The sequence below is a fragment of the Bradysia coprophila genome, chromosome X (genome assembly GCF_014529535.1).
Source record: "Bradysia coprophila strain Holo2 chromosome X, BU_Bcop_v1, whole genome shotgun sequence".
In the NCBI taxonomy this organism is placed as follows: Eukaryota; Metazoa; Arthropoda; class Insecta; order Diptera; family Sciaridae; genus Bradysia; species Bradysia coprophila.
The window spans coordinates 1,062,312-1,087,458 of NC_050737.1; the positions used below are offsets into that span (position 1 = coordinate 1,062,312).

The following is a 25,147-nucleotide window of genomic DNA, read 5'->3' on the forward strand; positions in this document are numbered from 1 at the left end:
AACGAAGTTTATGGAGAATTTTTTTTTCTCGAAATTATTAGGCCGAAAATCGATGAAAATATTCACTTCAAATAAATGGATTCCTGGACGGAGAACCGAAAAACAAACCTGAAAATCACTTACCGCAAACCCAGAATGACACAAAAAGTGCGCTTAATATTTCAATTTAAACTTAATTTTTTTTTTTGATTTTGATGTAAAAATGCGCTCTCTCACACACATAGACTCTTAATGTTTTGCATTTAAATTTTACATATCTGGCCGCCTAAACTTATTAAGCAAAAAATATTTTTTTTTGTATAGGAAGAAAACAATTTGTGTTAATATCTCACTCACCAGGTTTGTATTATTTTAAATATTTTTATTTTTATTTTACATCACTCGAATGTTAAGCATAGTTAAATAAGTTTTCGGTGTACATGTAATTAATATAGTATTATGGTTATGTATTGTGTGTATAATGTATGTGTACGTGAAAGGCATTTTTATGACTTTAAGAGCAATGCGCGGATATCATTTATTTAAGTGACTTGTAAAGTCTAATATGAATCTATTTATATCGCATATCGCAGTATATCGGTTATTATAAGTATGTCGCTAGAGCATTGGTTTGAGTTTTTAAATTTGATTACTTTGTTTCAAATTTGTGTGCATTAATAGTAGATTATTGACCTCTGTCCACATGTTTATTTAGACACTTGGGGAGTTGTTGCATGAGCCGAAGGCGAATGTTATAACCATAAGTGTCTAAATAAACACTTGGACAGAGGTGAATACGCTATTTTATCTACCGACGGCGAAATAATAGCACTTTTTCACTACTATCATTTCACCTAGGTAGATAAAAGACCATTCGAATGGATCATAGATACAAGTTTGAATGATTAAATGACTTTGGCACAGTTTTCTCAAACAATTTTTTTCGAAATTGGCACAATTTTTGTCTAAAGAAAAAGAATGAAACTATCAATGTTCAGTACAGCTTCATGGATATTGTCCATTTTAATAGTGGAACCAAATTCAAATAAATGATCGTATTTCCTCATAAGTCGACACGATCCAAATTTGGCTTAGTAGCTTCTAAGGATTAATTTGGGCCACTAATCTCGCGTCTTCAAGGCTCAAGGTTCAAATTAACGTTCTGTCAAGTTGCACTTTCAACATTTTCTATTCATTTTTGAAGTCAAAATTTAATATTTTTTTTAATTGAATTTTTGAATTGAACTATTAAGCAACGGTAGGTTAGTAATCTCCTTAGGGTGTAGTGGAGATTCGTAAATTGTCTGTTCTATACTGCAGAACTTCTTCAACGATTGACAAATGGGAGAGTTTTCGTTAAATTGAATTTTATTTAAAATTTATTTAGCAGGGCGACTTGTACAACGTTCCTGTAAACGTTGAGATTTAATCGACAAGCAATATAAATGTCAGGAAACGTTTCATTAAAATTTAAAAATTTTTGCCAATTCAAATTTGTTTATCTGAAAGTAGTTTTCTCCTCCATCATTTAAAATGAAGAACCATCTTTATTACGAATTCTTTCCCAACTTTAGCGATCTACTTATAGGAAATCCCTAATTTATTTTTTGTTAGAACTAAATGCTGTCGATGTGGTTATGGACAAAATGTATTGCGTTTAAATTGTTGCAGATGAAAGGTTTTATAAATTGGTGCATGCCGAATGCGACTGTTTCTTTGCAATTCGGTTGCACGAAAATTAAATCCTGGTTGGTACAATATGAACCGCTCAGCGGATAGATAGTTAAACAAATCGGGTTCTCTCGCGAGTTTCACAAACATTTAGAATATTCTACGAAAAGAAGAACCTTTTCGTAACGATAGTGTCAAAAGATGAATATTTCCTTTCACATGTGGTAACATTGCTATTTGCGTGATGATTTTTGTGATTCTGTTTCGCACTAGTGCGGCAAATAATTTTCTTTGTGTGCTTTTGCCGAAATATTAAGTTCCCTGCTGTGACAATTTGAATATTAGGATTTAAAAAAAAAAACTTGGTTCATACTTGAATCTAAATGGGTTCTATGCACTGGATGTGAGATTGCTGATACAAAACCGCAAGCGAATTTGACATCACATTCGTAAAAGTGCGAAAAACAATACTCTCGACAAAATTAAATTATCAAAAAAAAATCTTTGAAACTCGATCAACAATTTGAATAGTTTTATGAACGACATAAACTCTTTTTAAATTGTACCAGGTTAACGTTTTTCACAACTAATCAAGTTTGAAACCACGTAAAATGCAACTGGTTCACAAAAGATTTTCAAATGATTTTCAAGGTAATTTTTGCACACGATTTGCTGTTGAACACGCAATGTACTGGCATAGTATTTTATGTTGATGTAACACACACATTGTCTTAAAACCAACTCGTAAATATGTGACAACTGAATTGCAAAAAATTTAGCAATAAAACAACCGATAAATTCCATTCTGTATGCGATGCTTAGTTTTAGAAACTGTTCACTTTCATTTTTCTTTTAAAATAAAAATATGAGTTTCCCGTCCATTAAATAAAACCTGTAATATCATTGAATGATTTTTAATATTTTTTTTTTAAATTATTTATTTAACCGCTCTAAAAACCCCAAAGTTAAACAAAAAATGTTAATTTAAGATTTTTTATTGAACTTGTAGACAACTAACCCCCTGTAATGGGGAAGTGAAATGCATTTTGTAAAAAAAAAGATCGAATCGAAAATATTAGTGGACTAAGTACTTAATGAGAATCATTTTAGGTGAACGCTAATTAAAAATAACAAAAAAAAATAAAATTTAATTTTTTGGTTGATAATAAAACGAAGCTTATTGCATTGGACATAAAAGAAATGAAAATAAAAATTGAAATCTCATTCAACTCTGAAATAAAATGAAAATCTCACCAACTCTAATAAATATAGAATTCCAATTATAAATTTAAATTTCAAAAAGAAAATACTTAAAAAAAAATCTCATTGATAGATTTTACTAAAAAAAAATCCTTTTAAATTGATTAGTCGATTAATCAATATTATTAAGAATTTTAAAATTGTTTGCTTTTATTAACAATTCCCATGATTTCCATTCAAAATCAACTTTGGATATTTTTTACGTTATTAAATGATAAAATCATATCGAAAAGTTAAACTTTGAAATAAGAAAACAAAATTTTTCGTCATTCATTAAGTTTGAAGACAATTCAAGTATTAGAATGTTAAACCGAATAAGATTGTCCTGCATCGTTATGTTGAAGCATTCAAAAATGCAAACTTTTTCTTTTAAACTAGTAAAATCAGATCAGAATTTATTTCATTCGCGCACTTAATTTTTAATTTGACATATTGGAAAATAAAAGTTATCCCGTCCGAGGCAGAAACTTTTGTTTTATTTTATTTTTAAATGGAGTGAGAGTGACATGGATGTGTGAGGGGGTACCTCAGATAAATGAAGACATGGAACTTGGCATATAACATTTACAGGTAAGTGTCTCCGGTTCCACGATGAAACTTTATATAAGTATTCATACGTATAACGCAATAACGCATCCATTAAACTTTTGAAAACATTTATAATCATTTAACCTGTTACTTTCTATGCCTAAAGTATCGAGTAGTACAATGTGGGTCTTCCTATTTTTGGCTAGAATACTTAGAATTAGCACTATATGCACTAGATTGAGCCTTTGTCCAGTGCATGAAACTCTCGGATCAAGGGATCCGGACACCGGAACATCATAAAATTGTAAAATTGATTTTACCGAAGAGCTGCAATTCGTGACGAGAAAACTTGTGTCAAAAATATTTTTATACCAAAATGAAACCAGCCAAATTGACATGAACCTCAAATCGCAAACTGAGTGATTTTCTCGGAATGAGGATCTGGTTGTGTCGACTTGAAAGCACAGATTCAAGTGTCAAGTAGAAATACTTTTCAAATTGACACCAACTCACTTCGTTGAGCTATTGATGAAAATTTAGAGCAGCGGCAGCCTGGTGTCAAATTGAAATTTAACGTTATTTAAGACCTCAGGTACTATATCCACTTCACCGAAACGAAATGTTTGAACCAGGCCGCGAAAAATGTTATTATTATAAAAGCAGCCAATAATTTACAAAATTTACAATACAGTGTTTAAGGAGAGCGATTTTTGACCACTTTGTTTAAACTGGTCTCGGGGTCACACGTCAAAATAAGAGGAATCACACACAAATTTAAACTGGGCTCCCACACGCGTGCATGCACTAACGTCTAGCTGATAAACATGTATAAACTTTTGATCGTAGGTGGAGATCAGCTGAAAAACAGCTGAAGCAAATTCATGTCGAAATTTCACTGCCTCTGACTGTACTGAAGAATACTAAATTAGCCAAGGGTCTGACGATAATATTTAAGAAAGGGTTTTGTTTTATAGAAAAAATTTAACAACTTGTGCAAAGCGAGTTGGTCTATGTAGTAAAGTGAAAATATTTGAGAACATGCATCACTTATTAGATGCTGAACTAAAAGCTGAAGTGTAAATTTAACCGTTCCTTTTTACTACCCAGTTCAAAGCATAGAGAAATTTGAATGTTCGCTGTACTATACTACCGGTCTAAACATTTCGGTACCTTTGTGGTATTACTGGTATTTGGTATTACCTCCAATGCATTACACAGTTTGTGTATGAAAATTCAACCTAACAAAAAAATAATAATCTGCCAGTCGTTACCACTTGCGTTCGAAGTGTCACAACGTTCACATAACATAAATATTATTGCACTCGTTCAAATAATGTCACTGTACAAAGCAAGGTAAACAAATAGTAAATAGGAAAACTGAACTTTGAATTTTTTCTAATTGTCGAAACCCGTTTCCAGAGTAAAGGCATTCGAAGACCTACTGGGCAACGATGAAATAAATTTGGACAAATTGCGAAAATTATGCTTCAACGGTGAGAACATTTTGTGGGTGGACCGAAATGCTTATCACTTGTTTACAACTTTCTTTTTTGTTGTTGTTTTGCAGGCATACCAGACACAAGCGGATATCGGTCATTATGTTGGAAATTACTATTTGGATATTTGAGTCCGAAACGGAAAGATTGGAACGATTTGTTGAACAAGAAACGAGAACTGTACAGACAATTCATAAGTAAGACTAAATTCGTATTACAGAAGTCTTTCTGTCGATGACACTGAAAATCATTCTTTTTTTTTGCGTCATCACTAACAGATGAAATGGCCATTCCCCCTTGCGGTAACAATGATAATCAATGTGCCGATCATCCACTCAGCGATGGGCCAGAAAGTGCGTGGAGTACGTTTTTCAAAGATAACGAATTTTTGTTGCAAATCGACAAAGATGTACGCCGTTTATGTCCAGACATTTCATTCTTTCAACAAGTAAGTGAAGACACTACAATATATCAACGAAATGAGATGTCGAAGTAACGTCTTGATGCCTACGTGGCTAGCAATGTGCATGAAATAAGTGAACCGAATGTATGGTTCTTCAAGTTCGTTTCTTAGCTTTCCTAAGACTCAGTTTCTACCTGTTCCACGTATCTGAACTATTTTCTTCACAGGCGACTGAATTCCCAAATGCTGACATTGCCAACAGCAGAGGTGTAAGACGTTTGCACACTAGAGTTACACCGTCAATCCTTAGTTCCGCGAACGTGGAGAGAAAAGGCTTGGGACTGACAAAAGTGAGTTTCTGCGATGATTTTTCTTTTTAAAGTTCTTTGGCTTTCCAATCGAAAATCAATTCATTTTCACCCATGCTATCTAAATGGACTTTTTATTTAGCAAGTAAGTCGATATGGTTTGTTGTTCCCGGCTAAGTTTTACGCATTTCAATAATTGATCCATATGTAACACAATTTCAATTTTTTTTAAATTTCACAGATAAGTCTGCTGACAAAACGAGCTCCGGAAAATTACGAAGCAATGGAAGAAGGTCAAGAAGCTCACTGGGAGATCGTTCAACGGATTTTGTTTCTGTACGCGAAACTGAATCCCGGTCAAGGATACGTTCAAGGAATGAATGAAATTATCGGTCCGATCTACTATACATTCGCTTCGGATCCGAACATTGAGTATCGCGGTATGCAAAACCAATAGTAAAACACAAATTTGGTCTTTCGTCATGAGAATTCCATATTGATTTTCAGAATTTGCCGAAGCCGATTGTTTCTTTTGCTTCACAGCACTGATGAGCGAAATTCGAGATTTTTTCATAAAAACACTCGACGAATCCGAGGGTGGCATCAAGCAAAAAATGACCAAACTGTCCTGTTTGTTAAAGGAAAAAGATGTGGAAGTTTGGAATCGACTGAGAGACCAGGAACTCTATCCCCAATATTACAGTTTTCGTTGGCTGACGTTGATGCTATCACAAGAATTTCCGCTGCCCGATGTGTGTCGAATATGGGATTCGGTGTTTGCCGACGAAAATCGTTTCAAATTTTTGGTCGACGTTTGCTGTGCTATGATAATGTTAGTTTATCGACCCACTCTGAAAGGCATTTCCATTTTTAATTGATTTTTCTTTGAATGCAGACTCTTACGGGAACAGATACTGGAGAATGATTTCGCTTCGAATATGAAATTGTTGCAAAATTTCCCGGAAATTGACATCAATGTGGTGCTGACAAAAGCGGCTGGTCTTTGATACATCCGACAGTATACGGAGGCTTAGGAGATCGTGCTGATTTCATACGGACAAAATAATATGCGAACAAATCTCGAGTGTGTACCCTCACTCTCTCTATCTTCATCAATCTCTCTTTTGGACAAATCATGTATCACTGCAAATGATTTACCTCAATATCCTGATGGGATGCATCGAATAACTAACATAAGTAAGGTCGTTTCTATATTTTGTTTTATAATAAATTATCAATCGATTCGTCTGGACGTTAGATGCCGGTTTACAATTAGCAATAAAAAATTATAAATTTTTGATAAAATGAAATTTTACATCACCCGAATGCTGTGTAAACGAATTTTCCACTTTACATTCTTGTCTTTACTGACAAAACATAAAATAAAAAAAAAATTGTTATTTTCTTACGTGTTGTGTGTCTTTGTAGATTATTTGTTCTAAGCAAGTTAATGCATGACTTTCCGAATCAACAATTCATTTGAATCAAATGATGAACTGTAAATTGCAAGCGTGAAAACAATTTCGAGAACCTATCGAAGAATCTGACTGGAGGCTGAATTCTCCTCTTCTGATGTAAAATCTTCCGCATCTGGTCATTATAGATTGATCTTTTCCTTTTTATTCGTCGTAGCCACATCTCTGAGGTCAGCTAATGGGGCCTTATGGAAAGACTTCTCTGCTGCACACAATTGGTTGAATTTTATTTTTTCTTCAAACGACAGTATTTGATGGCCTCGATGATGACTGATACGAAGATGAATGTTATCTATTTTGAATATTCTTTACATTGATGACATTGGGTCCTGAATTGCCATCTGGTTTACACACAAACAGTTTCGCCGTTAGCTCGAAATATAGTGCAAATTTGTGTGCGATATTGCTGACTGAAAACCGAACACCGTTATAGTAGAATCATTTCCCTAAATAGGTGAACAGTGCTGACACTAGCGGATATATGCACACGATGAACTAAGAAAACTGACCAATTTGAATGAAAAGGATATAGAGAGGTCATTGACCATGTCAATCATTTACGGAGCCGTTCAGTACTTTGATGAAAATACGAAAGTCGCTGAAATTCGCAGCCATAAATTTTGCTCACTCAATGGTTTAATATCGTGAAATTTGTCCATAGATCACATCTCAGATGTCATCCTAGTTTGGTAGACTAATTTAGCGCAAATGGAGATCGACAAATCTCACTCCAAAGATTTATAAAACGTTCATTTACCATTAAATCAATAAAGATTCTGAAGGAAAACAAATCGAGATATCCGATAATGAAAAAAAAAAAAAAAATGTCGGGGGGATCGAACTTAAAATAATTTAGCTTCCAAGTCGGACGCTCTAACCACTACGCCACGAAGACATGTCGTCTTTTAGGACATTGCTGCAGTATATATCACTTACCTACAGAAAATACTGGTCCTTTTGTTCTAACTAGTTTGGTATGAGTGTCCAAGTCCGTATGAGCTTTTATACTTAACACGTGGTGTGCGTGCGTCAACTTTCTATGTGTCCAACATTAACTGACGAATGTTCAATATAGAACTTAGGAAATGCAGAAGTCGAAACCAGTTTTGATAAGTCAATGTGTCGGTGTGAAATTACATTTATTCAAATAAAATCAGAACATTTTTGAGTGTATGTGTAACGTAGAATTGATTTTAGATCATAACGAATGTCTCATCACCTACCACCGTAGCGCAGGTGGTTAGTCACTTGGGTTTCGATTGACTGCAAGCGCACCAAAGACCGCAGGTTCGATTCCCGGGGGAGAGGTTTGTTGAAAAGGGTTGGTTGATCTCAGTTGTGAAAGACATATGTACTTAATATGTACTTAAGGAATCGGCTCAACTTAACGGTTCTAGTCAATGTACTTAGTGTGTAAACGATGTACTTAATTTACACACGGAGTAGTACTTCAAAGTAGCAACTGAGATCATTAACCCGAGATAAACCTTTTTGATGTTTTTTTAATTTTTCCATTTTTTTAGTTTCTTTGGTTGATCTTTCAGGTCTTATCTAAACAAACAAATAAAATAAAAAATCTTAGAGTAGAACACAAAACAAAATTTAGGAAGAAAATCACTTATTCACATGTCTCAGAACACTTTGACACAGAACTTCAATTTAATAAAACACACAGTTAAAATCAGTCGAAAGCAATTGAATGATGAAATCCTGGAATTCGTATGTAGTTTTGGTCATTAAAACGAATTGAAAATAGGGAATCGTTTTGTCAGTAAAAGGAAAGAGTCGTCGCGGTAATAAGACTTTCACGGAAACACACTTGATTGCACACAACACACAACACTTACCATCTTCAAAATCAATTTTTAATAATTTGTTTGAGCCACTACTGGTCTGACTGCAGGACATATTGATGATTTGTCCATGATGGTAGTTGCAGCCATCGACAACTTGCTCTGTACTGAACAAAATAGTGACTCAATTCTAATGGGAAAATGTGTGGCCTTTTATACCTACATTATATGCGTACAACAAATTAACGCAAACGCAATACAGAAATTGTGAATAAATATTTCCGGTTCTTATTTTCAATTTAATGGAGACAAATGAAATAAACTTTGAATGTGTATTGGAACCCGCATCTGATCTAATTTAAATAGTAAACAGAACTCAGATGTCTGCATCATGTTAAATGTTCAAAAAAAAAATTCAATTATAGCACATCCACATTTTTATTCAATATAGACAGCCTGATTTAAACTGATTCTGATTGATAAAAAATTCATTTGATTAGTTAATTTGTTACATGATGACATTTATAGAACCGTGGTCTTAGCCGGAGGTCATCATTGCTTATTTTTGTAGTAGTTGTTCAAATATAGAGCCTAAAAGAGGTTACCGAGAGATTCGCAGAAGTTATAATGGATCGGTCAGAGAAATAGTTAAAATCAAACAAGGTTGGTAGAGAAATTCAAAGTATGAAGCAACGATTGAAAGGTAAAAAATTAGACGAGCAAGCTACCATGAAATTATATAAGCGACAAATAAGAGTCTTTCACTTTTTAGTTAATTTTATAACTTTGTAAATATAAAACTGCGTGGACGCGTGTGGTGGTAGTATATTATTTAACTCAACATTTTGTAAGATCGAAAATATCTGCTTGAAATTTATTGGATTTCAATAAGTAAAAATGCTGTTTTTTAGATATTCGAATTTGTTGAACAGATCAATTTCATGAAAGGTCTTAATTACATACATCGGCTCGCTGGTAAGATGAAGTTAGGTAACATTATTTCTACTTGTTTGTTACTCAAAAATTTATAAAGTATTTCTACCTCAAAAACCCTTAAAGTGGAGACAAAAATGAAGCTTAAGTCAAAAATACGGAAATCAATACCAACCATATTGAACTATACAGCACATATTCCGTTACCGTAGTTAACAACCGTCGTCATCACTATTTGCTAGTGATAACATAGTATCTGTCTAGGCAAGTTCAGAGGACAGTTTTTCTGTAAGACAATAAATGACACGAAAAGCATTCCACCTTCACGGTATCAATGCAAAATTATTGTTTCATTGAGGGAATAATATCTAAATATCTGAAAGGATATGTAAAACTAGAAATGTTACAAACTACGACTTTCGTTTATCATTAAATCAATAAAGGTACTAAAAAGAAAAAAAAATATTTAAAATTTTGGGATTTGAACTAAAAATATTCGAGTTCACCAGTCGGACACTCTAACCATTACGCCATGAAGTCATACTGCTTTTTAGGATATCGCTGCAACTTACCGACTTCCATTGAAAATTTTAGTCCCTTTGTTCTGATTGATCTGGTATGCGTACTCATTACTCATGCACGTGTGCAAGTTTTTTTTTATGATTTACATGTGGTGTTAGTCACTTGTCTATGTGTACAGCATCGATAAACGATAATTTGAGATTAAAGTTAGTATAAATGCCAGCGACTAGCATGCTTTGAAGTAGTAAATTCATTTCTAAGTTTCCAGATATTTCAGCTTTTAACCAAACTTTCAACTATTGATCATTGATCAGTTCACTAGACTGATTTTTCATAATAAATTAATGTTTAAACGAAGACACCCTAAGTTCTAGAACATTATCCTACCCCTATTATTAGTTACGGAATTATTAAATTATAGTAGAGACCTTATTGCCATTGTTTATAATTGGTGAGTTCCAATTATCAATTTAGTCTGAGTAAGAGTAAAATGTTGAAAGTTTCGCTTTACTTCTACACTTCAAATTAATCTTCCGCCAAAGAACTCAAAGAACTAGATACATTTCAAATTGATTGATTTTTTATCTGAAAATAATTTGAAGGTCATATATCTCAGCATTAACTGTTACTGAATGGTTTTTTTTTCAATTTTTAATCATTTTCGTTTAAATACCAACTCTTAGTGGAACAATTTCTTAGATGCGTAGAGTATAGAGTAAACTATTCAAACAAAATCATTCGGTTTGTCTGTACGTCGACGAACGTTTACAGTGACCAATAAAAAATATAAATTTTTGATAAAATTAAATTTTACATCGCACGAACCAAAAATATGTTTGATTGGCCCTTTGTCTAAGATAAAACCTTCTACCGTAGAAGTTCTACGGGAAGCTACAACGCAACTTTCAGTTGTTAGCGCCTGCTATGAACTATTAAAAATGTGAAACATTCAGTATTCAGCATTCAGCAAAACATTGATAACTGAATGCTTCATGAGTTTAGATATAGAAATTGGATTCAATAAACATTTGCCACCAAGATACAATTTAGCAAATTTGCTTCCACTCAACCTCTAACTCACTCACTGTAGCTTCTTGCCGAATTGAAGGAGTACTCGCAATGTTAGTTTATTTTTATTCCGATGTATATTTAGTCAGTGAGCTTTATTTAATATTGATATTGCTCTCAGTAATCATAGATTCGTGCAGGATTCGGACATGCAGCATTCATTATTAAGGATCTGTAGACAATAGAGGAGAAATATTCTCGAATGAGATGTAACGCAAAAAAAAATGTTGCAAGGTACGATGTTCATTTAGCTTTGAATTATTTAATAAAAATATAAAAAAGAAAAAATTCTCGAAGAAAAAAAATTAAAAATGTCGAGGCTTGAACTTAAAATATTCGAGCCCTCCAGTCGGACACTCTAACCATTACGCCACGAAGACATGTCATATTTTAGGACATTGCTGCAGTATATATCACTTACCTACAGAAAATGCTACTCCTTTTGTTCTAACTAGTTTGGTATGAGTGCACAAGTCCGAATGAGTTTTTATACTTAACACGTGGTGTGCGTGCGTCAACTTTCTATGTGTCCAACATTAACTGACGAATGTTCAATATAGAACTTAGGAAATGTAGAAGTCGAAACCAGTTTTGATAAGTCCATGTGTCGGTGTGAAATTACATTTATTCAAATAAAATCGGAACATTTTTGAGTGTATTTGTAATGTAGAATTGATTTTAGATCATAACGAATCTCTCATCACCTACCACCGTAGCGCAGGTGGTTAGTTACTTGGGTTTCGATTGACTGCAAGCGCACCAAAGACCGCAGGTTCGATTCCCGGGGGAGAGGTTTGTTGAAAAGGGTTGGTTGATCTCAGTTGTGAAAGACATAATGTACTTAATATGTACTTAAGGAATCGACTCAACTAAACGATTCTAGTCAAATTACTTAGTGTGTAAACGATGTACTTAATTTACACACGGAGTAGTACTTCAAAGTAGCAATGAGATCAATCAATCCGAGACAAACCTTTTTGATGTTTTTTTAATTTTTTTTATTTTTTTCGTCTCAGTTTCTTTGGTTGCATGTCATATCTAAACAAAAAACAAATAAAATAAAAAATCTTAGAGTAGAACGCAAAACTAAATTTAGGAAAAAAAAATCACTTATTCACATGTCGAGACAGAACACTTCGAGACAGAACTTCAATTTTATGAAACGCACGCAGTTAAAATCAGTCGAAAGCAATTGAATGATGGAATATTATGAAAATCCTCGTTCGTAATTAGTAGTAACTAGTTTTGGGAATAATTTTGTCAGTAAAAGGAAAGAGTCGTCGCGGTAATAATACTTTCACTTGATGGAATTTTATTCGATTGCACACAACACTTACCAACTTCAAAATCAATTTTTAATAATTTGTGTGAGCCACTACTGTTGGTCTGACTGCAGGACATGGTGATGATTTGCCCATGATGGTAGTTGCAGCCATCGACAACTTGCTCTGTACTGAACAAAATAGTGACTCAATTCTAATGGGAAAATGTGTGGCCTTTTATAATGTGGCTGATGTGTACCACAAATTAACGTAAACGCCATACAGAAATCGTGAATAAATATTTCCGGTTCTTATTTTCAATTTGATGGAGACAAATGAAATAAACTCTGAATGTATATTGGAAGAGTGTCGTGTAGCCTGCCCGCATCTGATCTAATTTAATTAATAAACAGAACACAGATGTGTGCATCATTGGACCCATTAAATGTTCATTTTTTTTTTTTTTCAATTATAGCACATCCACATTTTCATTCAATATGGACAGCTGATTTAAACTGATTCTGATTGATAAAAAATTCATTTGATTAGTTAATTTGTTACATGATGATATTTATATAATAGAACCGTGGTCTTAGCCGGAGGTCATCATTGCTTATTTTTGTAGTAGTTGTTGAAATATAGCGCCTGTAAGAGGTTAATGGTTAACGAGAGATTTGCAGAAGTTATAATGGATCGGTCAAACAAGGTTGGTAGAGAAAATCAAAGTATGAAGCAACGATTGAAAGTTCAAAAAATAGACGAGCTAGCCACCTCTACCATGAAATAATATAAGCGATAAATCAGAGTCGTTCACTTTTTATTTAACTTTATAACTTTGTAAATATAAAACTGCATGGACGCGTGTGGTGGTAGTATTAACTCAACAATTTGTAAGATCAAAAATATCTGCTTGAAATTTATTGGTTTTCAATAAGTAGAAATGCTGTTTTTTATTCGAATTTGTTGAACAGATCAATTTCACGAAAGATTTTAATTCCATACTTTCGGCTCGCTGGTAAGGTTTGGTAGCATTTCTATTTGTTTGTTATGCAAATTGTTTGTTAAAGGAAGTATTTCTACAAGTTATTGAATCTCAAAGAACTTTAAAGAGACAAAAAATAGGCTTACTTACATTTCCTTATTAAATTGTATATTGCACTATACAGCACATATTCCGTTATCGTAGTGAACAACCGTCGTCATCACTATTTGCCGGTGATAACATTAGAATGTCTGTCTACGCAAGTTCAGAGGACAGTTTTTCTATAAGAAAACAAGTTGACAATAAATGACACGAAAGGCATTCCACCTTCAGGGTATGAATGCAAAATTATTGTTTCATTGAGGGAATATTATCTAAATAACCTCGTAAATAAGGAGGGCTTGCAATACACGACAGAGTAAAATAAATCATCGACCCCATGAACTCTTATGTCACAAAGAAGAAATCATTCGTTTTGTTTGATTAATCTAAATTGACATTACAAAGATCAAATTTATTGATCACCAAAAGGTATTACTCGTTATATTGGAAGTATAGACAAAGACGGAGAAAACGTATTTGAGTGATGCGATATGTAAAACTAGAAATGTTACAAAGTACGACTTTCGTTTATCATTTAATCAATAAAGGTACTAAAAAGAAAAAAAATATTTAAAATTTTGGGATTCGAACTAAAAATAATCGAGCTCACCAGTCGGACACTCTAACCATTACGCCATGAGGTCATACTGCTTTTTAGGATATCGCTGCAACTTACCAACTTACATTGAATATTTTAGTCCCTTTGTTCAGATTGATCTGGTATGCGTACTCAATACTCATGCACGTGTGCAAGTTTTTTTTATGATTTACATGTGGTGTTAGTCACGATGCGTACAGCATCGACAAACGATAATTTGAGATTAAAGTTAGTTAGTATAAATGCCAGCGACTAGCATGCTTTGAAGTAGTAAATTCATTTCTAAGTTTCCAGATATTTCAGCTTTTAGCCAAACTTTTAACTATTGATCATTGAGTTCACTATACTGATTTTTCATAATAAATTAATGTTTAAACGAAGACGCCTTAAGTTCTAGAACATCATCCTACCTCTATTATTAGTAAGGAAATTATTAAATTACAGTAGAGACCTTATTGCCATTGGTTATGGTAAGTTCCAATTATTAATTTAGTCTGAGTAAGAGTAAAATATTGAAAGTTTAACTTTAATTTTACACTTCAAATATTCTTCCGCCAAAGAACTCAAATCACTACATTTCAAATTGATTGATTTTTTATCTGAAAGTAATTTGAAGGTCATTTATCTCAGCATTAACTGTTACTGAATGGTTTTTTTTTTTAATTTTTAATCATTTTCGTTAAAATACCAACTCTTAGTGGAACAATTTCTTAGATGCGTAGAGTAACTATTCAAACAAAATCATTTCTGTTATTACTATTATTATCAATCGGTTTGTCTGTACGCCGACGAAGGTTTACAGTGACCAATTAAAAATTTAAATTTTTGATAAAATTAAATTTTACATCGTACGAACCGAAAATATGTTTGATTGACACTGTTTCTAAGATAAAACCTTCTACTGTAGAAGTTCTACGGGAAGCTACAACGCAACTTTCAGTTGTTAGCGCCTGCTATGAACTATTAAAAATGTGAAACATTCAGTATTCAGCATTCAGCAAAACATTGATAACTGAATGCTTCATGAGTTTAGATATAGAAATTGGATTCAATAAACATTTGCCACCAAGATACAATTTAGCAAATTTGCTTCCACTCAACCTCTAACTCACTCACTGTAGCTTCTTGCCGAATTGAAGGAGTACTCGCAATGTTAGTTTATTTTTATTCCGATGTATATTTAGTCAGTGAGCTTTATATAATATTGATATTTCTCTCAGTAATCATAGATTCGTGCAGGATTCGGACATGCAGCATTCATTATTAAGGATCTGTAGACAATAGAGGAGAAATATTTTCGAATGAGATGTAACGCAAAAAAAATGTTGCAAGGTACGATGTTCATGAAGCTTTCAATTATTTAATAAAAATATAAAAAAGAAAAAAAAAAAAAAAATGTCGAGGCTTGAACTTAAAATATTCGAGCCCTCCAGTCGGACACTCTAACCATTACGCCACGAAGACATGTTGTCTTTTAGGATATTGCTGCAGTATATATCATTTACCTACAGAAAATGCTAGTCCTTTTGTTCTAACTAGTTTGGTATGAGTGCAGAAGCCCGTATGAGCTTTTATACTTAACACGTGGTGTGCGTGCGTCACCTTTCTATGTGTCCAACGTTAAATGACGAATGTTCAATATAGAACTCAGGAAATGTAGAAGTCGAAACCAGTTTTGATAAGTCCATGTGTCGGTGTGAAATTACATTTATTCAAATAAAATCGGAACATTTTTGAGTGTATTTGTATTGTAGAATTGATTTTAGATCATAACGACTGTCTCATCACCTACCACCGTAGCGCAGGTGGTTAGTTACTTGGGTTTCGATTGACTGCAAGCGCACCAAAGACCGCAGGTTCGATTCCCGGGGGAGAGGTTTGTTGAAAAGGGTTGGTTGATCTCAGTTGTGAAAGACATATGTACTTAATATGTACTTAAGGAATCGACTCAACTAAACGATTCTAGTCAAATTACTTAGTGTGTAAACGATGTACTTAATTTACACACGGAGTAGTACTTCAAAGTAGCAATGAGATCAATCAATCCGAGACAAACCTTTTTGATGTTTTTTTTTTTATTTTTTTCGTCTCAGTATCTTTGGTTGCATGTCTTATCTAAACAAAAAATAAATAAAAAAGATCTTAGAGTGAAACACAAAAACCAAATTCTGCGCTGTACAGTGTACACTTATTCACACTAATCAGAACTCTTCTAGACAAAACTTGAGTTTTATGTTAAAATCGATCGAATATAATTGAATGATGGAATATTGAGAAAATCCTCGTTCGCCTGCAGCAATTAGTTGGCCATTTAAGCGAATTGAAAATAGGAAATCACTTTGTCAATAAAAGTAAGGACGCGTCGCCGTAATCATTATTTCACTCAAACACACTTGATGGAATTATGTTATCAATTGTACAGAACTTACCAATTTCCAAGTCAATTTTTAATAATTTGTGTGAGCCACTACTGCTGGTCTGACTGCAGGACATGGTGATGATTTGTCCATGATGGTAGGTTGCAGCCAACGACTTTCTCTGTGCTGAACGAAATAGTGCCTCAATTCTAATGGGAATATGCATGGCCTTTTATAAGGTGCCAACCCAACTGCCTACCACAAATTAACATAAACTCAATTCAGAAATTTTGAATAAATATTTCCGGATCTTGGTTTCAGTTTTATGGAGATAAATGAAGCAAATTTTGAATGTATATTGGATGGTAACCTATAATTGACCCGCATCTCATCTAATTTAGGTAATAAACAGAAAACAGATGCATGTATCACTGGACCCCATGTTCACTGATTTTTACATTGTTAACGAACCAATCTAATTTCATCACACATCAGCACATCCACATTGAATAACACAGTGAATATACTAAAGGTATTCAAAAATCGGCGACCTGCGACTGTCTGCTGTTGACATATTTGTTCAGTAATTAACCTTCTGAAAGCCATTTTAACAGATTGATACAAATTATTTTATCTCATTAGTCAATACATTCCGTGCTATATATAGAAAATCGTGCACCTGCAGTTCATGCTTATTGTCGTGCTTGTAATTTGTCGCCTGCCAAAGGGTTATATAACATTTCTACAAGTGAAAATGGATCGGTTGAATAACAGCTAAAATCAGTAGATAAGAATAGAAGTATCGATTAGGTATTTCGACACGACACCAAAATGTCTTCAAATAATATTTGTGACTTTTAAACTGGCTACACATCACCGCTCGGGAGAGAAAAGATCGTAAAACATTTCGCGTTCAATTTCTTCTCTTGTCTAGCGATCAAAGGTGTTGATTTTCTAAGGGCTCACTCACTTAACTTAAGAATACTCTAGTGTATATCAAAATCCTATCCACCAGGAGACGTACATACCCCGATTGTCAAAACCTATCATCGATATTGGGCAGTTCGATGGATCTCTTCTCATTTTTTCACTTCCAAGTTTTTGTTTTTTTAATGAAATTGAAGAACGATCACCGAAAATGAGGTGTACGCCTTTCCGTCGCTGATGTTGTTTTTTACTGCAAAATTTGTTTGAAAACGACTGAAGTAAAAGATTTTGTACCAAAAGCTAGAAAATATCTTGAAGACATTTGAAAGTAGTCAGAGGTTTTGTTGTATAGAAAAACACACATTTTTTCGGCAATTTTTTTTCGGTTTTAATGGTGACATGTCAAAAAGGGAGAGAATTATAAGTAACGGAAAAATTCAATTGGATAATGGTTTAGAGTATCACTCACTATTCAATTCACATTATGCCAATGCATTTTCTTCACAATAAAACATTTCAACTGCCATGTGGTTAAATCGTGTAAAATAAAAGGAAAATCGTTAATTCAAATAAACGCGTGACGACTATATAAGTTCTGTTGTATACAAAAAAAATCTAATTGGTCTCCGACTCCACCTTCACATCCGTACACTCAGCTTTGATCTCCTCTTTATCCGGTTTAACGTCCACATCCAGTCCGTCATCCTTTTCCGTCTCTTTGTCCTTTTCACATTTGATTTTTTCTTTGTCTTTATCGTCTTCCTTATCCTTTTCTCGTTCTTTATTATCTCGATCGTCACGATTTCTGTCCTTGCGGTCCCGGTCACGTGAGCTGTAAATGATTTAGCCATTAGGAACTGATCTACAGGAAGAATTACCAATTCCACTTACGATTTTGCGAAAACTGGAGCCACACGATCGTGTATGCTGTTCAGTATGGAATGGTACTCGTTACTCTTTTTCTGTAATGGAAGAAATTAAAAAAAATTATTTGAGTAAGCTAAGGCGACGCTTTGTGATTTCCAGTAAGTCGACTTACGTTTACACTGCTCAATTGTTGTTCGGTGTCGCTGAGTTTACGATTGGAACTCTTCAAACTCGATTGCAGATCCTTTATTTTGTCCTTTGCTCGTGTGTTACTGGCAACGAGCTCTGAATTCGTTTTACGCAAATCAACCAACAATTGTTCGGTTTCATCGCGTGCCTTTTCCGAACGCTTCATTTGTTCCATTAGCTTTTCGATGTCGACGAGTCCGCCCTTATATGTGACCATGCCTGGAAACAACAAGAAGAATGAAAATATTTACCTTTCCGCGCACTGAATAAATGACAATATTAACCTGTTTCAGAGCTGACGACCTCCGATTTTTGCCCGTTTTCAACATTATCTGACTGATGTATGGATTCAGTCCTTGTCGCCTTGAATACTGGCAAGTAGATTTTATTGCCTTTCGACAAGACCTCGTAATCAATTTCCACAGCTTCCGCTTCAGTGGCCTTTACTTCGGCAACGGTCCCATCGGGTTTTTCGTCTTTCGGTTTGTCGGTCAGCTTTCGATAGTACAACGAATCTCTGGAAATGACTTTTCCGACTACTTTTCTAGTTTGTGCCCGTGACAAATTCAATCCAAGAGTGTAGAACAGATCTTCAATATCCTTCTCGAAAATGTATCCGCAATGTGTTTGATCGAAATATACGAATGACAACAGCAAATCCGGATCGACAGTGAAGTATTTTTGACGATCTTTGTCCTTGCGCCTGGGATCGCCCGATCGGATCGAAAATGTGTCATCATCAGCTTCATCGTCGCGACGGCGACGACTTCTCTCCTTATCCTTGTCTTTGTCCTTGTCGCGAACCAATTTCTTATCTTTGTCGGCCGTATCGACAGATTTCTCCTTGTCCGTATCTTTTTTGTCCTTTGCGTCTTCTTTCGGCTTAATTGCGTCCGTTTTACTGTCCTCATCTCGTTTGGCTTTCTTTTCCTTCGGTTCATCGTCGCTCTTGGCATCGTCTTTCTTTGCGTCTTTTTCCTTCTCTTTGTCCTTGTCCTTTTCGTCGACAGTTACTTCCTTCGGCTTATCAGGCAATGCCGAGAGAGCTTTGTAAATGTTGTAACCAAAGTCCCGGATCAACATTTCGTTAAACAATTCAGCGAACAGTGAAACCTCGAATGAATGTTCCTTGGTGTCCTCCGGGCGATAGTCAAGCAGTATTGATAGAGACATGATGTGACAGAAGAATTTACCACCTTTCGCGGTACGTGACGGATGTACGATAATTTGTGGATTGTCGGGTAGTTGATAGCGTTTTTCGAGTAGACGTCTCTCACGTTCATCAATCGGTGTTGGTCCTTCCTAGGGAAAGGAAAAAAAAATGAAAATCAAGTACGCCCACCCAATACATCAATTCGATGAAATTGTGTGTGATCGCCTAACTTACAGGAACAGGTTTTGGTTCTTCCGGTTTGGTTGAATCGTACTCGTCAATTACTACAATATCCGTCATATCCAATTCGTCTCCGTCCATCGTTGCGTTGTTGTCTTCAGTATTTTCCCCATCCTCGTCCATTGGTGTGGCGGCATCGGTTTCTTCAGACTTTAGTGCCTTGGCAAGACGACCAACTAACTGTGGCTTGAGTCCTAAAAATAACATTAAACGTATGGTTGTTATCGGGCGTTCAACGTCCAGAAAATTCACCGTTTTAAACTAACCTTTTGAAGATAGACTTCTGGCCTCCAATTCTTCGCGCAGATCGTTAACTTTCATCGTCTTTGGATCCAGTTCGGAAAAATGGGTTGGTTCACGTTTTAGCACACGTTCGGTACCCTGTAAATGATTCATACGAACTCCGTTAATTGAGGCATTCAAAATATTTTCATTAACGAAACTGTAGAGTCGTGATGACGATTTTGAAAAAGAAATTCATTTTTGTGGATAGCCGAGAGACTTTGTTGATGGAATTGAACATTTTCTTTCTTTCATTTGGTTAATGTGAATTTGGAAGATCGGGTCAATCATTTCTATAAACAGAAAATAAACAAAAGCAAAATTTGGAATCAAACGATCGTAGATTTGTCCTTGCAAAAAGTCTCGGTCTATCGCTTGAAGAGTCTGGATGGAAAGGTTAATGATTCGGGCAACGCAATGTCGAACCAGATCACGAATTTTGTGTTTGTATCGTCTTTTCTTTGTTAGACCGCGGCATCAGATTTTTCAATTCAAATTCAATTCCAACGAACAAAAAAGTCAAACGAAAAATAAAATGGTCGAACATTTAAAGCTAAGCCTACGAAAGTACATCTGCTGTCCAATGAAGTCAATTTGTACAGAGATTGCAGTCAACTGAACCAAAACGGAAAATAGCTCTACGTTACGCGAGTATGTGTGGCTTTTTGTTTGGAGGGCGGGAAGGGCGGGCGGATAATAGGCTGTTAAACAGAATTTTCTTAAATCTAAAAAGTTTCTTAAAAACTAATTTTTTTTATACTAAAGAGAAAACGTTTTAGCTGTGCCTTATCGTTCGCCGCATCTGCATCACCATCAGCTGCTCCGACCGCGACTGACGCATTGGAATCAGCAATTCCATTCGAGTCAGCACCATCGTTAGGTCCCTTTTCCGAATTTTCATTATTCTTTGCTGTTGATGACAATGTTGATGATACTGCATCAGCACCATCCGCCGTTCCCGATTCGCTGGCCTTGATAACCTCCTCCATTTTCTGTTTATAATTTGCAGAAAGACCATCCCATTCAATACGGGTTGGCAAACACGAACGCACATCAGGCAGATAAATGACCACCGTTTCGACACGTGCCGGAATGGTACGACCCTTATGAATACTTTCTGATCGACGATAATACAGCTCCACAAAACGGTACCTGTTTGATATAAGTAAAAGAAAAGAAGTTGATGTAGCCATTTGTTTAGTTGGAGATGTGAGTGTGTGGATTTGTTGATTTTTATTTTTAAATTGGACTTGCGACAAGAATGTTTATTATTTAATTGGCCCGAGTTTTACGATTTTTGTAAAGTTTCGTTGCAATTTTACTTACTCTTCGTGGTGAACCTAAAAGTCAACGCAAAATTTGAAATAAAAATTCAATTCAAATTTACACCGAAACTGTGACATTCACACCGTTTCTAAGATAAATATAAAATTTCAATCAATGTATACCAGCAACAACATAGTGGAGAGCTGAAAAGACCAACCAATCATCATTCTTTTAAAGTCATCAATATTAAAAGTGTAATGTGACATGGCAGTAAATGACAGTATGACAATGTGATTACATTTTGGTAGATAATTTGGCAGTAAAAATTTGATGCAAAAAATTTGTCAATATTTTCAACAATTCTAATCCATAGAGTGTTATGATGAAAGAGAAAGAAATACTTTGACAAATACCCCAAGGCAAGTTATAATAAACTAGTATTTGGTCCTCTCGCCCGCATCGTAAAATGTTGAAAGAGAAGCAAATACTTTGACAAATACCCCAAGGCAAGTTATAATTACCTGGTATCGGTCGTCTCGCTCCGATCATAACCCTCTATTAATTATGTTCTTCTTCACCATTGTGTCTCTACTGATTATTCATTGTTCTTGCAACTAAAACAAAATATTTTCTCTGATTTCACTTTACGAATATGTCCCAAAGAATAAACTCTATCTCGTTTTCTTATTGTGTAACACGCAACTTGTATTTCTCATGCATTCATTAGGAAACAAAAAAAAGTTGGAATCAAAATTTTAGAATTTTAATTGCGATCAGCAAATTGAAATCGTCTAGTGGGAATCAGTATTTTAAGCCGTTTAGATAAATGCAGTTAGTACGACTTTCTGAAGGAGTTTATTGTTAAACATTTACATTGGTGGGAGCCAAAGACTGAGATCAGGTTCAGGTAACTTGACAATTTTAATTGTACCTAAACCCAACCTGACCTGATATGAATCTGTTGCTCGGAGCATCGATTTCCGATTTTTCGCTCATTAGCATTAAGGCACGACAGGCAAAATTCTTATTTTTCAATTTCATTCTTTTTTTGGCACCATCACCTTCATTTTGACACCAATCTGGATTTTCTACGATTTATCACGGCAGAGATGAACACTAGGGACACCCACGTTATGGTCCTTCTAGAGCTCAAGAACTAAAAGTGGTAAAACAAAGAGCTTTCGTATCGGGCCATGCAATAGTTTGGCAAAGATTTCGAGCCTCGGCCTTATGAGTTCTTGAAGCACCGTTAACTAGATAATACGCAGTTTTCCTATGAAGAATGTAACCAACGTGAATGTGATCACCTTGTATGTAACCTACTTCAGACTCCATTAAATTTACCGCTTTAAACTTTCATATCCGATAAAACCAAATATTTTAATCTTCCCAAACATTAATAGCGAAGTCGCATCATTTACGGAACCTATTACTGCTCTTTATGACCATAAAGCCAATAGAAAAAACTGTTTTCGGAAGCTGATGTAGATTTCTGAAAAATCATACCGCAGCATCAAACACAAACATTAATCAATTGCACTTTTGCAAAAACCATAATCCCAAAAGTACAAATGAACATTGACGCTACCTCAAATTCTAAAAATAAAATTCAGTATTAAGCTCACCATTGCGTGCACGGCGACAAGTCAATACCAGTTAAAGCCTTGCATGTGCGTATAGCGGTTTTGATCAGAACGGACGGATCACTTTCGGGATTAGCACCATCCAGCGATTTACTCCATGGTCCGCCAATGCAACACGGTTCATGTTTTCCGCGTAGTCCGACTAGAAAAGTGATAAGTCTGGTTGGATGAACGAAATTCCGGTCATCGTCTCGATCCTTTTCCTTCTCTTCGGCGGTTGCAAAACATTTTCGATAAATCTCAGACATTGGTGGTATTCCCATTAGCATGACCTATGCAACACAAACGGTTGTATTAGCCAATGGTATTGCGGGTAATCGTAAAACGTTTATGCATTAACATACCTTGGCTGAGAACAGATAATCAGCATCAGGTGGATTGAGAACGGCTTCATTTTCTTTAATATTTTCCACGCTGCGGTGCTTGATGTGAAATGAGCATGGCTTGTGAATGGAAAATGTGGCATTCGGTGGAAACGATTGTGACCAACGAATGTTGGTGAAAAAGAAGTCGGACGGAACATACAAATTTGTGTAGCGGCGTCGTAATTCCAACACATCCGATTCGACCCTACAAAAGATAGACATCAAAGTTTCGATGCTATTGGTTGATCAAAGCACAGCAGGACTTACAAATTTAATGTCACTTTCGGAACTTGGACCATGTAACGCGTTTGCGTCCGTCGTCTTTTGGGTGACGTTCGCCTGGCAGGACTGTGATCACGTTTGTCAATACTAAGATCACGTTTATCCTTGATACGGTCTTTGTCCTTATCACGGTCATCGCGCCGGCGCTTTCGATCATCATCTTCCGTGTCCTTCGGTCGTGAATCGCGTCTTGAATGGCGATCGGGTGATAACCGTCGAGGTGGCGGTGATGCTTGATGTCTAGCAGATCTTCCTCCAGAGCGTTCGAAACTATTTGGTGGAGGCACAGCGCCGAACTGCGATCCACTTCTTTGATTTTGATGATTATTACTTGTTTGTTGATTGCGAACAACACCACCACCTCCACCACCACTGCCACCACCGCTACCAGATGTTCCACCAACGAGATACACTCTGGTAGCATTCCACTTAAAAGCGGAATTTGTACTGAATGTTGCTTCGACGTAAACACGATCACCGATTTTCGGTAAAGTTCCCTTGCACACATTTTTATGGAAGAAAATTTCCTCATCGATGAACCCGTAGTCGCTCTGGATCTTGGTCACAACTCCCGTCTTATTGCACGTCTTCTGACCTTGATTTTGATTGTTTGGCTGTTGTTGTTGCTGATATCCGCCTTGATTGATATTTCCTCGTGTCGGATAACTTATCGGTTGATTAAATGAGTTTCCACTACCACTCAATGGTATCAATGGCTGAATGTTGCTGTGTTGTTGGTGGCCCATCGTCATATTTTGATTAAAAAGTGACTGATTACCCTGAAATCCGACCAGGTTTGGATTGGGCAGGCCCATTTGTGACTGTAAGCTGGGTATTTGGTTACCCATCGAATATTTCTGCCATGGTGGATTTGACGAACCGCCGAAAGACATTTTTGTTTTTACCGATTTTGTTTTCGCGACCGAAATTCAATGTTATTCCGTTGAATTGAATACAAACTCGATGCAACTGTTCGGAATAAACGATTTTTGACACAATTAACTGGATTTTATTGCATGAAATGAGCAAACGGAAAAAAAGTTAAATAAATTTATTTCGCAAACTATAAAAACGCATTTTTTTTGTCGATAAGTTTGTCGATGATTTTTCTGATAGCCGGCTGTCATAAAATGAACCATATTTTTAGAAAATGAACCGTACGTGCGTCAAATGTACGAAATGGAAATGAATGAGCT

General features: G+C 35.3%; 2 protein-coding genes and 3 long non-coding RNA genes across 6 annotated transcripts; 1 reads left to right on the plus strand and 4 right to left on the minus strand.

The window, feature by feature from the left end:
* Positions 1-4,655: 4,655 nt before the first annotated feature.
* LOC119081385 (TBC1 domain family member 13) lies at positions 4,656-6,858 on the plus strand. 2 transcript variants are annotated; one of them, XM_037190275.1, is made up of 9 exons: positions 4,656-4,791; positions 4,858-4,931; positions 5,006-5,131; positions 5,213-5,382; positions 5,565-5,687; positions 5,788-5,790; positions 5,887-6,085; positions 6,153-6,477; positions 6,541-6,858. In XM_037190275.1, the coding sequence occupies exons 1-9, from the start codon at positions 4,664-4,666 to the stop codon at positions 6,650-6,652; spliced, it is 1,260 nt and encodes a 419-aa protein (XP_037046170.1). In that variant the 5' UTR covers positions 4,656-4,663; the 3' UTR covers positions 6,653-6,858. The 2 variants fall into 2 exon arrangements, with proteins under 2 accessions (XP_037046170.1, XP_037046178.1); XM_037190283.1 differs by lacking the exon at positions 5,788-5,790 and having other exon boundaries at positions 4,657-4,791.
* Positions 6,859-8,242: 1,384 nt separating this feature from the next.
* Positions 8,243-9,097, minus strand: LOC119081458. The gene is made up of 2 exons (XR_005088488.1): positions 8,968-9,097; positions 8,243-8,671 (listed from the first exon to the last, which is right to left on the minus strand). It is a non-coding gene; the product is annotated as an uncharacterized LOC119081458 (long non-coding RNA).
* Positions 9,098-12,043: 2,946 nt separating this feature from the next.
* LOC119081449 lies at positions 12,044-12,896 on the minus strand. The gene is made up of 2 exons (XR_005088485.1): positions 12,774-12,896; positions 12,044-12,474 (listed from the first exon to the last, which is right to left on the minus strand). It is a non-coding gene; the product is annotated as an uncharacterized LOC119081449 (long non-coding RNA).
* Positions 12,897-16,458: 3,562 nt separating this feature from the next.
* Positions 16,459-17,330, minus strand: LOC119081456. Its single transcript, XR_005088487.1, has 2 exons — positions 16,810-17,330; positions 16,459-16,495 (listed from the first exon to the last, which is right to left on the minus strand). It is a non-coding gene; the product is annotated as an uncharacterized LOC119081456 (long non-coding RNA).
* Positions 17,331-18,027: 697 nt separating this feature from the next.
* Positions 18,028-25,081, minus strand: LOC119081400 (cell division cycle and apoptosis regulator protein 1-like). The gene is made up of 10 exons (XM_037190296.1): positions 23,937-25,081; positions 23,649-23,874; positions 23,287-23,576; positions 21,181-21,547; positions 20,380-20,494; positions 20,108-20,307; positions 19,005-20,022; positions 18,704-18,939; positions 18,556-18,626; positions 18,028-18,496 (listed from the first exon to the last, which is right to left on the minus strand). The coding sequence occupies exons 1-10, from the start codon at positions 24,842-24,844 to the stop codon at positions 18,280-18,282; spliced, it is 3,648 nt and encodes a 1,215-aa protein (XP_037046191.1). The 5' UTR covers positions 24,845-25,081; the 3' UTR covers positions 18,028-18,279.
* Between the last annotated feature and the right edge of the window lie 66 nt (positions 25,082-25,147).

Bases quoted from the DNA above. Each gene is read 5' to 3' on its own strand.
- LOC119081385 (XM_037190275.1), top strand. From the start codon at position 4,664: ATGAAAATTCAACCTAACAAAAAAATAATAATCTGCCAGTCGTTACCA. The intron at 5,132-5,212 runs GTAAGACTAAAT...CATCACTAACAG, and splicing joins ACTGTACAGACAATTCATAA to ATGAAATGGCCATTCCCCCT. The intron at 6,478-6,540 runs GTTAGTTTATCG...CTTTGAATGCAG, and splicing joins GTTTGCTGTGCTATGATAAT to ACTCTTACGGGAACAGATAC.
- LOC119081400 (XM_037190296.1), bottom strand. From the start codon at position 24,844: ATGTCTTTCGGCGGTTCGTCAAATCCACCATGGCAGAAATATTCGATG. The intron at 23,875-23,936 runs GTAAGTCCTGCT...TATCTTTTGTAG, and splicing joins CCGAAAGTGACATTAAATTT to GGTCGAATCGGATGTGTTGG. The intron at 20,023-20,107 runs GTAAGTTAGGCG...TCCTTTCCCTAG, and splicing joins AAGAACCAAAACCTGTTCCT to GAAGGACCAACACCGATTGA.